The sequence below is a fragment of the Glycine max genome, chromosome 2 (genome assembly GCF_000004515.6).
Source record: "Glycine max cultivar Williams 82 chromosome 2, Glycine_max_v4.0, whole genome shotgun sequence".
Classification (NCBI taxonomy): domain Eukaryota; kingdom Viridiplantae; phylum Streptophyta; class Magnoliopsida; order Fabales; family Fabaceae; genus Glycine; species Glycine max.
Window position 1 is genome coordinate 4,967,000 of NC_016089.4, and position 11,491 is coordinate 4,978,490.

At 33.8% G+C, this 11,491-nt stretch overlaps 2 protein-coding genes and 1 pseudogene across 5 annotated transcripts; 1 reads left to right on the plus strand and 2 right to left on the minus strand.

Annotated features, from left to right (window-relative positions):
* Positions 1 to 918: 918 nt before the first annotated feature.
* On the minus strand, positions 919 to 3,588 carry LOC100797032 (pheophytinase, chloroplastic-like; annotated as a pseudogene).
* Positions 3,589 to 3,863: 275 nt separating this feature from the next.
* Positions 3,864 to 7,249, plus strand: LOC100805380 (tubby-like F-box protein 2). Of its 2 annotated transcripts, none has more exons than XM_006574635.4 (5): positions 3,864 to 4,029; positions 5,074 to 5,464; positions 5,568 to 5,655; positions 6,148 to 6,277; positions 6,372 to 7,249. In XM_006574635.4, exons 2-5 carry the CDS (start codon positions 5,111 to 5,113, stop codon positions 7,042 to 7,044), a joined length of 1,245 nt encoding a protein of 414 aa, XP_006574698.1. In that variant the 5' UTR covers positions 3,864 to 4,029; positions 5,074 to 5,110; the 3' UTR covers positions 7,045 to 7,249. The 2 variants fall into 2 exon arrangements, with proteins under 2 accessions (XP_006574698.1, XP_040866973.1); XM_041011039.1 differs by having other exon boundaries at positions 3,892 to 4,152.
* A 1,031-nt stretch (positions 7,250 to 8,280) lies between these two features.
* LOC100806981 (anaphase-promoting complex subunit 10-like) lies at positions 8,281 to 11,174 on the minus strand. 3 transcript variants are annotated; one of them, XM_014763531.3, is made up of 7 exons: positions 11,002 to 11,174; positions 10,468 to 10,712; positions 10,140 to 10,200; positions 9,975 to 10,067; positions 9,822 to 9,892; positions 8,853 to 8,957; positions 8,281 to 8,765 (listed from the first exon to the last, which is right to left on the minus strand). In XM_014763531.3, the coding sequence occupies exons 2-7, from the start codon at positions 10,644 to 10,646 to the stop codon at positions 8,696 to 8,698; spliced, it is 579 nt and encodes a 192-aa protein (XP_014619017.1). In that variant the 5' UTR covers positions 10,647 to 10,712; positions 11,002 to 11,174; the 3' UTR covers positions 8,281 to 8,695. The 3 variants fall into 3 exon arrangements, with proteins under 3 accessions (XP_014619017.1, NP_001240007.1, XP_014619015.1); NM_001253078.2 differs by lacking the exon at positions 11,002 to 11,174 and having other exon boundaries at positions 8,689 to 8,765; positions 10,468 to 10,733; XM_014763529.3 differs by lacking the exons at positions 8,281 to 8,765; positions 8,853 to 8,957 and adding an exon at positions 8,968 to 9,524 and having other exon boundaries at positions 11,002 to 11,161.
* Positions 11,175 to 11,491: the final 317 nt, after the last annotated feature.

Consider the following 11,491-nt stretch of genomic DNA (forward strand, 5'->3'; position numbering starts at 1 on the left):
TTTTTTCTTCTTCTTGTTTTAGGTAAAGCATAAACATCTAGAACACTGTTGGGGAGCACGAAAGAAATTATTAACGGAGACATACGATGATGACTTGACTAGCTAGCTCCTTTGTTTTGCGCAACATTATAGCATGAAGCAAAAAAAAAAAAAAAAAAATGATTGAATATTGGGTCCATTTAAAATTAAATTATAAATGCTGTGAATAATGAAATCCCTTGGTCAACCATGGTGGTCCGAGAGTGGCATAGCACTTTCTGAGTCTCCGAATGAACAAACAACCCAGTTTTTAAGAAAGAAAAAAAGTGCCAAGTGCTCATAAAGTTAATTAATAGGAAGAATAAAATTATATTTCCTTAAATTTACATCTAATCCTTTGTCGTCCCAGGTTCGATTCCCGGCAATGGAACCTTTTACAGTTTTCTATTTTGTTATCATTTTTTTTCACAATTTTCTGTAACCAAAAGAATCAGACGTAAGAAGGTATCTCTTCTAAAATAAAATAAAAATTGGACTAATTGTGAGTTTTTATTTTTTAAATGTAATTTTTAAAATAAAATGTGTTTGGATTAGTCCTGAGTTTTTAGGTGCTTTGTTTTATGGATAGATTTTTTAATCTTGAGAATATAAAGGGAAAAAATAATCTTACTTTTATTACGAAATAATAAAATAATTAATTTTAGGTATATATTTTGACAAAAATTTCTATTGAGTAAAAAATTAAAAATACACATATATCTTATTTATATTACTCTTCACTTAATGATTCATTCATTTATATTCTCTAATTTTTGTCATTCTCAAAATTTGTATTCATGTGTCAATTTAAATTTTCATATATATTGGAAAGAATCATGAAATATATATATATATATATATATATATATATATATATAAAGTTATATATTTAATATAATATATTATGATTACATTTATTAATAATAAATATAATGAATGCATACATGATCTTAGAAAAATGTACAGGTATGCAGAAGTAGAACAATGATCATAAAGTATTCTTGCCGTGATTTCTCTCTATCCCGAGTATCCTTTACAGTTTACCCAATTCTTTGTCCGCAACATATACCGATAACTACTATTAACTATCTGAAACTCAAAACTTAATCAAGAACTTGTCTTTGTCTGGCTTTACAAAATCATACGTCTTCAAACTGTTTGGAGAGTCACTTCAGAAGTGAGGGTGGTCAACCAATCCAATAAAGCCTTGTTCACAAGCTCTGGTGTCTCATCATGTGGACAATGCCCAGCCTGCAAGTTCACAAGAGTTGTTTTTGGATAGAACTCTTTGATTCGATTCGCTTTGGCTGGACTAACCCACGGATCAAGGTCACCCCAGAGCAGCAACAACGGGAAGAGAGTTCACTTAAGACAGCATCTAGAGTGTATTTTCTCTGATTCATCATGAAGCGTGTCATTAACCTGTTGACAACATTGGGTGAAGTAGTGAAAACAAATAAACAGGAATAATTAGGAGAAGAAACTGATGATTAAAACACCACTCAGGCAACTAAAATGGCTGATTTGTTGGTTTAGAGCATAAGCATCCCCTCTGCTTATGTACATTGCTAAAGCCTGAGAAACCAAGTTTCTTTAACCATATCTATCACGACGAAAGCCAAAATAGAATTTTATAGCATATTATTAATATTAAGAACTAATGTTGAAGTATGGGATTCTGATGTGGGATTTATAAGGTCTTGAGCTTTCTAACTACAATGGTTAGTTTTTGTAGTACAATTCTCCCAAGGTTCTTATCAATTAGTAATATAGCATTTTATTATGTCTCTCAGCTTCATGCGTGGGCGCAGGGGCTGTAGAGCATGGGATACAATTGCAAGGAATGTAGAGCATGGTGGGATTCTGGAATCCAATTGTAAGGAATGAGACTTAAAAGCCATTGGCTCAAATGTGCATTCACGTTGGGAAAACTGGTTTCCAAACACACACTCACATTTTTGTGTTGTAATTCTCCCAATGTTCTTAACACACATTAAGGCTGATTAGAATGGATATGATCATGTACCTGTAGTAAACTTCTCCGGCATTTGGATCTTGAGCTGGCCTTGTTATAGATTCCACGAGATAGTCATCCACATTGGAAGAATTTATATACACCTGTATTGACAAATTAAGCACTAAAACATTAATATACAATGCCACAAAATTAATATGAATGCGCTTGATTGGCAAATCAACAACTAGTAAGAATAAGAAAACAAAATAAAAAGCAGTCCCACCAAAGACAAAAGCCTCCATGGATATGATTCTTATTCTTAAGATTAAAAATCCAGCCATTTGGGTAATACAAATATACTTTTAATGAGAAGATAGCAAGTAACATACACTTTTTAGAACTGACAGAATCCGAGCTGGTTGCTTTGCCTGCCAGAATAAAAATCCAAGAACCACACGCTGGAAAACTTCCTTCAAAGGTTTTAGGACAAACTTTTGTAGAGCTGTTTCTTCAGAAGTTTTAGTCTCCCTTTTCCCATCACCAAATTGCCCAGCAGAATTTAGTAGAGCAACACCATTGGCAAGATCAGGCAACCCAGTTGCTGCAACCAAAGCCGTAAATCCTCCAAGGCTGAAAAATTATCATGATTGAGGTAAACATCATATTTTTTGTTTTTTATTGCACATAATGGAAAATTTTCAATTTCATAGAAAAACAAATTTGCTATTTACTACAAATAAGATGGTGGTCCTGCAGCTGTCGACTCATCAATTCATTTGACAACTCAGAAGTAAGGAAAAGATAAACATTTCAACAACCAAATTCAACAACATAATACTTGAGACTTAATTTGTTTAAGATAATTTTCCGAATGTTTTTTTTTGTTTATGAAATCTCTGTTGCTGAGGGAAAATAACATAATTACCAGAGCATGCCTCCAGTGGAAATCCAACTAGTGTATTAGAGTAGTAGGTTTTCAGAATTAGGAAAAAAAAAATGTGAAATGAAGGAGAATCTGGCATCTCAGCCTAACACCCTGATGTAAATTCAGTATTATAGTTCTCACCTATTTCCAACTAAAACTGCTGGTTCTTTTACTATTTCCTTCACGAAGTCCACCACTTGATCCCTCCACACCATGGCATCATAATTAATAAGTGCTTTGTCACTCCACCCAAATCCAAGCAAGTCTAAGGCATATACCTTGTGTTTCTTAGCCAATTCGGGAATGTTGTACCTGGAGATATAAATAAAGATATATATAACTATATCTACAAATAAAAAATGATCTTATCGGACAGACAATTGCAGCCACTAACAAAGATCAAGAGTGTGTTAAATGGTGTGTTGCAAGTACTCCTCTAAGAAATTGTGCTAAGTAGTCCCCAAATATTAAAATACTCTTCAAATTGAGAGGTCAAATTTACTAAAATACATCAACATTTAATACTTTGGAGATTACTTGAGTAGCTTTATTAGTTTAGGACTATTTAGGAGATTGGATAATAATCAGGGACAAAATAGGTGATTTATTTTTAAGAAAAAAATGGGGCAAAGAGAAAACAAACCTCCAGTGGAATGCAGAGGCCCCAAAACCATGTTTGATGGCAAAATAATACAAATGAATTTAATAGTAATACCTAAATTAATAAATTTTTAATATACATGAATTAGTCAATAATATCTTATAAACTAGGATGAAGATAATATTTTATATAAATATTTATTTTAATCTTAAAAGTGTGAGACAGTAATTAAAATGAGTATTTACCTAAAATGATATTGGTCCTAATATTATTCTATGGGAAGAAGCAGATCAGAAAGACGGCCACGTGTACGAAGGTAACAGTGTATGAACAGTACAGATCCCCGCACTAGATTTCATCCCACAAATCATACTTCACTTTTTCCATGAAAAAATAATTAAAAATAGAAAAGATGGTGGAAAGATAATGTGGATCTGATTCAAACCACACGATTCCACGACCTTATTTTGGAGCCGCGGTGGCGGTAGCGGTGGCCGGCGATTGTAGCGGCGTAGGAGCAAGAAATGGGTACCACTCCTCTTTCCTTTCACTTTCGCCACAAAACCAGAGAACACAGTGTCTAAGCTTCTTCTTATTGCTCGCGCTCGTGTTTCTCGCATTTTGCTGTTTCTGGATCCGTATTCTCCAAAAGTTCTGAATTTTCATGTTTTTCTTCTTAGATCGATGTTCTCGCTTCGTTTTTTTTTTTTTATTTTGTTTCATTTATTATTATTTTTTGGTAGGTGGATAAAAATAGATTCTTCCTTTCTTAAGCATGTTTGATGGCAAAATATGACAAAATGTTAACACATTTTGTCAGGACTGTTATAGTTGATGAGTTTTATTTTTGACATTTTAGCGCAACATTTTTGTTTTGTATGTATTACCTTGTCAGTAGTAAAGCATAAATCTTGATGATATTATTAAATTATTGTGATTATAACCCAATATTAGTTAATTTTGGGGTTGGTTTGTTTCTAGTTGTTGTCTTGTTGAAGCTGTAAGCATTGAACATAGAGCCGTGTCTACATGCGGTGTATATCTGTTATGATGGGGAACTAGAAGATTGTTTATTTGCCTAAACAACTTAGGTCTTATTTGGATAAATTTGTCTATAAGCACTTATAGGCAAAGAAAATCAGAGAGCTAAAATGCATTGAACTTCACCCATAAGCTAAAATCAACTTATGTACCTTAGCTTTTGGAGAAAGTTAGATGAGAGAATAGTTAAGTGCATAAGTTGATTTTAGCTAAGAGAAGCTCAATTTATTTTAGGTTCTTACTTTTTCTTTTATAAGTATTTATGGAGAAGTTTATGTAAACATGATCTTTATTAAGTACTTATTGATAATGTAAGATTGATTCTAATAAATTAAAAAGAACTTTTTTTGAGTTTAAAAAGCACTTATATGAATGCCAAGTATATCCAAACATGTCATTGTTTTTATCAGTCTTTGGCTTTGTCTTGTTAGTATGAGTAAACTACTAAACTATAGAAGAATATATTAAAGTATGTATCCTCACAATCAGAATAGAATGTGAAGTATTTTAATTTTGTTTGGATTGGAGCAGTTTTATGTTGTGAGGAAGATTGTTAAGCTGTGGGAATATGTCATTGAGAAGCATAGTCCGTGAACTCAAGGAGATGAGAGATGGAATAGGAAGCACATCAAAGCGGGGTGCAGAAAGCAAGCATCGGCTCAGTCGGACAAAGTCACATGTAGCTCCAGATGTTCTTGCAACTCCATTTGAACCTATTCAACAGGGACAATGGGCAAATCTACCATCAGAATTGCTTTTGGACATAATCCAGAGGGTCGAAGAGAGTGAGACATCTTGGCCTGCCCGTGCTGTTGTTGTCTTTTGTGCTTCAGTATGTAAATCATGGAGGTCCATTACAAGAGAGATTGTCAAGACTCCTGAACAATGTGGAAGGATCACATTTCCCATTTCATTGAAGCAGGTAATAAACTCTTAACTCTTTTTCTGGTCTAATGTTCTCCTTTTCCATTGTGGTTTTAACTTTTAATGTTTCTTGTGTTTGTTTTCTGTATATGTATGAATAGCCGGGTCCGCGTGATTCTCCAATACAGTGCTTTATCAGGAGGAACAAAGAAACTTCTACATATCTATTGTACTTTGGTCTGGTTCCATGTAAGTTATAAATCATTGCTGAAACATTCCATTCCTTTTTTTTAACCAAAAATAAAGCGATATAAAATTTCTCATCTTTAAATTGCTCTTGAAAGCTTGGCATTATTAGTGAATGACTATGATTGTTGAACTTTAAGTTTTTTATATTTTTTGTCATTTTCATTGTAGGTGTCAGCATCATCATTTTTTTTCTTTGGATTTCATCATCACATTTCCATTTTCAAATGTACTACTCAGTATCCATATCATTTTTAAGTTCATATATTGTGTAGAAGAATGCACTTTGCTTCACATAAAATCTTATTTATATATATAATTTAAAAGGTGTTTAAACAAGAAAGAACTGATCTTGCACCTTCGAAATCTGTCAAAGCCTAATTTTGCTTTGTTTTCCTCCTTTAGTGATCTGTTTGTCAATCCCTGAAGTTTGATAGAATTAGTTCTAGATATGATATTTGAGAAGCTTGTTTTGATTTGGTTTTAATTGTACAGCAGAGAATGACAGTAATAAGTTGTTATTAGCTGCCAAAAGGATAAGAAGGGCAACAGGCACCGGTTTTGTCATATCCTTGGCTGCTGATGATTTTTCTCGAGCCAGCAACAAATATGTTGGTAAACTAAGGCAAGTTTTTGGTCTATAGAAACCTTACATTCATATCAATTTTCAAATTGCCTTACATCATCTTATCCACAACTTAATGTTGCCCTTTTGGCAGGTCTAACTTTTTGGGTACCAAGTTCACCGTATATGACAGTCAAGCTCCACATGATTCTGCAATTCAATCAAATTGTCAATCTAGTAGGAGATTTCATTCTAAGCAGGTGTCACCAAGAGTTCCAGCATGTAGCTATCTTGTCAGCACTGTTTCCTACGAGCTGAATGTCCTTTGCACTAGAGGGCCAAGAAGAATGCATTGTGTCATGAACTCTATACCTGTCTCAGCTATTCAGGAAGGAGGCAACGCCCCAACTCCAACATCTTTCCCTCAAATATTTGATGAACCTTTTTCTCCATCACCAGCACTGAAAGAAAAAGCTCAAGTCACAGATTTAAACTCTGCAAGCTTATCAGAGCCACCAGTATTGAGCCAAGGCTCAACCGAGCAATTAGCACTGAAAAACAAGGCTCCCAGATGGCATGAGCAGCTACAGTGCTGGTGTCTAAACTTCAAGGGTCGCGTTTCAGTGGCTTCTGTTAAGAACTTTCAACTTGTAGCTGCTGTTGATCCATCTCATAATATTTCTGCCGAGGAGCAAGAAAAGGTAATCTTGCAGTTTGGAAAGATTGGAAAAGACATATTTACCATGGATTACTGTTATCCACTCTCTACTTTCCAAGCCTTCGCCATCTGCTTGAGCAGCTTTGACACTAAACCTGCCTGTGAATGAGAGGTGTTGCATTACTACATTGTAATCGTCATCTGCTGAGTTGTTGATTGCCAATCCTGGTGGCATACAGCTGAAATCATAGCTGTGCTGCCGTTGGAATCCCCCCCTTATAAATTGGTTGTTGATTCTGGAATTTATTCTGTCTTTTGTTTTGTGGTCCTGTAAAATTAAATTAAATGAAGTTTAGTGAATTCTATGATATGTATGTCTCCGGTGTTCCTCACGAATACTTTGATTTGCTTAAATACTGTTACTGCAAGAACGAATGGATCCATGACTCATGGCAGGATAAGCGTTGGTTGAAGTATTAGATTGATAGGTCACTAGTTCAACACCGATTAAACTGGTTATAAATGATTTTAATTTAAACGAAAAAGATAATAAATTATTTTAGACTAATATAAAATTTTGGATATGTAATTTATGTGAATTTTTTTTTAATCCAACAGTACGTTATCAAGTTGAAAGTTATAGAATTATGTAATAGTTATTAATTATACTGGTATAATTTAATTATTTCTCACATATATATATTTAAGTTGCTTCAATTTCAGACTCATGTTAGCACGTCTTTATTAGGCTACTGCTAATTTTTCTTTTTCTTTTTCTGTTTACTACAAATCCTTCAATTTACCAATTTTTTAAGAAAAATATCGCGTCACACTAGTTTTGCGCTAGTTAGAAAGCATATTTGATTCAATTTATGGACCGAAATGGTTACTTGATCAGTTCACTAGTCCATTGCGAGTTTTGCAATATTGTATGTGAATCTTAGACCATAATACCATTTTTTCACGAATCTTACCTATAATATTCATTGACTATAATACCTCATCAAAGTTGTCTGTGTACTAAATAAAGTTTAAGAGAAGAAAATATTCTCCTATTTTATGATTTATAAAACGTCTCAATTAAAATGTATAGCAATACTTTCAAGTAACATATAAAGAAAAGGTCATTATAAATAAAATATAAACCCCAAACCTAAGTCAACATTTTCTATTTTGTGCCTAAACACACTTTTCTTTCATTACCTACAAAAGGTGTACGTTATGCATGAAACTTGAAAATGATTTTAATTGGTTTGTAAAAAAAAATCATAAAACAAAAATGGAGATAAAGGCAAAATAATCAAAACAGCAGAAAAGGTCAGGAAGAGAGACACATTGATATGAAATATTCATTTGGTTAAATGAGATCTTTTAACTAACCAACTAATTAACCACACCAGAATCCTTGAATGAAAAAGAAAAACACGTCTGTAGATTATATTCTTCAGCAGTAGAACTAGATAAACCAATACCATGGCGTTAGTGCCAATTTCATAGAAACTATGATGATAAGAAAGAGGAAATAGAAATTCACACAATGCACATATCATTTTGTTAATTAATAATTATAGAACTCTTCAAGGAAGTCAGACCCTGAATCTAAACAAATTATAAATACTAGCCAGACACAAAGGGTACTGAATCACTGATGGTCACATTTACTGATGACAATTTTCAAGAAGAATATTGAAGTGAAATGTATTTTTGACATTTCGGTCTGCAGTGATTTGGTTTCAGACCTTCCAGATGATATAATCACTTAGTGGGCAGCATCCTTTGATTTAACACTAGGTGGCTTCATCAATTCCTTCCATAAACTCTCATCTTATAGAAGAGTAGGTGATAAACTCCCTTGAAGTAAATTGGAATGGCTGATGTGGGATAGGGTTCCTGCAGTAGGGGTTTACATAAAAAACATTAATTAATACATTTATAACTGTATCTAAGAAATTGTTTCAAAAGTAAAAGGAGACGCACGGTCGAGGCCCGTAAACTTTGATCTGCCGCACGTGAGTATCCCTTCCATTGAGATGGTTTGACAACACAGCAATTTGCAACATGAAAGTGTTCACAAAGGTATCCCTGAGATCGGTAAAAGGCAATTACAAGATTCTATTAACTAGTGTACTGATATGAAGGAGAAACAATCTTTAAGTTACATTCCATTATCTCGGTTACAACTTACAACCACTGATGCTTCATTGCATTTTCATTTTCAGAGTAACAATCAAAGACAATACAGTGGTTCAATAAATGAAAAGAACTGTTTACTACATACATGTATACCAACAAACACATCTTCAAGTAGTATGACAGTATGGAATTCAAAGAAAAATCAATAAGAATTCTGCAAAGGCAAGAATTCAGCCACGGATTTAGAAGATCACTAGGCAGTAGCCACAGTATATTGCCCAGTGTTATTAATGGTGGATGGCAGAACATGGTGGAAGGCTGAAACTCTGCCATATAAACATGCCATTGTGCCTTATGGTGCTGCCATGGTGGGCCTCCCTCGGCCTCAATAGCTTATGGAGGTTGTCAAAAAAGATATTTAACAACACTGATAATGCCCCAAACACAATATGATCAAAAGCAGGGAGAAGGTCCGATTTCATCATTCCAATACACCTTAACTCTGTGATCTCAAGCCTGACTAAAAGAGGAGGATTGTATTAAGTCCTCAACATAAAACTTTTTGAAACCGTATAGAAAGTTTGAAACTATACTAACATCATGAAACGGAAATTCATAAAGTAGCAGGATTTGTTTCTTCACATTCCCTACAATAAACTATTGTTACTGTAGTTTCCCCCATTAAAAACAAACACAATCCACAATCAGCTACAGACAGAGCACAATTAAGCAAAAGAGACCAAAATCACACGATGGCAGAACAGTCAACAAACAAATTCTCAGATTGCAAAACAGAAAGAACACTGTACTTACCTAGGATCAACTCCAGATAAGGATAGATAAACCCACCCAGTTGGCTTCACGAGTTCCACGGTCTTAATCTCCTAAAAATGTTCCCAAAGTCATCACCAAATAATTAACCATAACCAACCCAATCAAACCCAAACCAATAAAAAAAAAATTTACCTTCAAGTTGTGAAAACCATCACCGGCACGGATGGAAACTTTGCTCGGCGTGTAACTCTCATCAAGCTTGAAATCCACGTACAGCACAATCAACTGCCACAACCCCAAAAAAACAAAAATTAACATTTAAAAACTCTAACTTTATTTTATTTATTTACAACGTACCTGAAGTCTAACTTTCTTTTGAAACTGAATGTTGACCAAATGGGGTTGCCCTCCGTCGGATCTGTAAGCACGAAAAGAGTGACTGAGAAATGAGAATGCGCGAGCAAAGGTGAAGAAATAAGTGCGTGCGTTGATTCTAAGTCTATAATTGATTTTAGATAATTTTTTACATTGTTTCACGTCGGATAAGACTTCATAATTGATTCTAAATCAAAACAATTTTAAATAGTTTCAGCATTAGATGAAAAAGTTTATCCTGAATTTCACTTCAAAATCAATTCTATCAGCCATCATCCAAACACGCAGTAAGAGTGAGGGAGGGAGTTACTGCCAATAGGTTTCGAGATTGTCGTCACGGAGAGAGGAAACGCCGTTACCGGGTTTGCAGGAACTGACGCTCCAAGCGGCTTTCTTTCCCATTTCCGTTAAGTCGTCGTCAACGGTCAGCAATAAGCTCCCTCCGCTTAACTTGGTTTCTTCTTCGCCCTCTGATGATTCTGCTGCCATTTTCGAACCCTACTTCTCTCTCTTTTCTTTTTCCCCCGCTCCTGATTTGATTTCAAGTTTTGACTACTGGTTCCACGGAAGAAATGCAAATGGGGAAGAACCGAAAATGAATTTAAGAACAAAAAAGAAAAAAGGATTGAAATTAAAACAAAAATAGGCCTGGTTTTAAATTTTATTTTTTTGTTTTTAAATTTTGTTTGGATAAATAAAATGGATTGAAATGGTTTTTTAAGTGAATTAATTATGATACGATTTTGAAAAAATAATTTGTGTTATAATTTTTTGTAAAATTCAAGGATAAGTTTCAAGATTAAAGTTAAGAGAATCAAATTTCACCAAAAGACTAAAAACATACCTTTTTGTAAAAAGATGGGAGTTTTCTTTTTTTAAGTACCAATAGTAGAGCCCTTAAGCTTACACGAGCCCAAACCCAGCAGTTCATAACAGATATCAAGCATTCAAGCTCACTCTTTTACTCTCATAAATATGGATATGGGGACAGAAATTTTTGCAAACACAAATATAAGGACAATATATTACTTCTTCCGTTCTTAATTATAAGAGGAATATATGACAAAAAAGAATTAATATATTTAAAAATTAAAAAATAATCTAATAAAATGAACAAAAAAGAATTAACATATTTGGCTTGTGTTAATATTATATCATTATATTGGACATATTTACCTATAAAAGGCAATCAATGTACCATATTCAATGTATCAATTATAATTGTTGAGTGAAATATTGAAATTTGAGTGACTTCTCTTCTCTTCCGCTTTGCGTGTCAGTTTTGTCTTTATAATGTTCCACTTATATCAGGCTCACACGTTAAAGTAGAATAT

Bases quoted from the DNA above. Each gene is read 5' to 3' on its own strand.
- LOC100806981 (XM_014763529.3), bottom strand. From the start codon at position 10,646: ATGGCAGCAGAATCATCAGAGGGCGAAGAAGAAACCAAGTTAAGCGGA. The intron at 10,068-10,139 runs GTACGTTGTAAA...GGGTTGTGGCAG, and splicing joins AAAAGAAAGTTAGACTTCAG to TTGATTGTGCTGTACGTGGA. The intron at 9,525-9,821 runs GTAAGTACAGTG...TCTTTTAGTCAG, and splicing joins TTATCTGGAGTTGATCCTAG to GCTTGAGATCACAGAGTTAA.
- LOC100805380 (XM_006574635.4), top strand. From the start codon at position 5,111: ATGTCATTGAGAAGCATAGTCCGTGAACTCAAGGAGATGAGAGATGGA. The intron at 5,656-6,147 runs GTAAGTTATAAA...TTAATTGTACAG, and splicing joins GTACTTTGGTCTGGTTCCAT to CAGAGAATGACAGTAATAAG. The intron at 6,278-6,371 runs GCAAGTTTTTGG...CCCTTTTGGCAG, and splicing joins AAATATGTTGGTAAACTAAG to GTCTAACTTTTTGGGTACCA.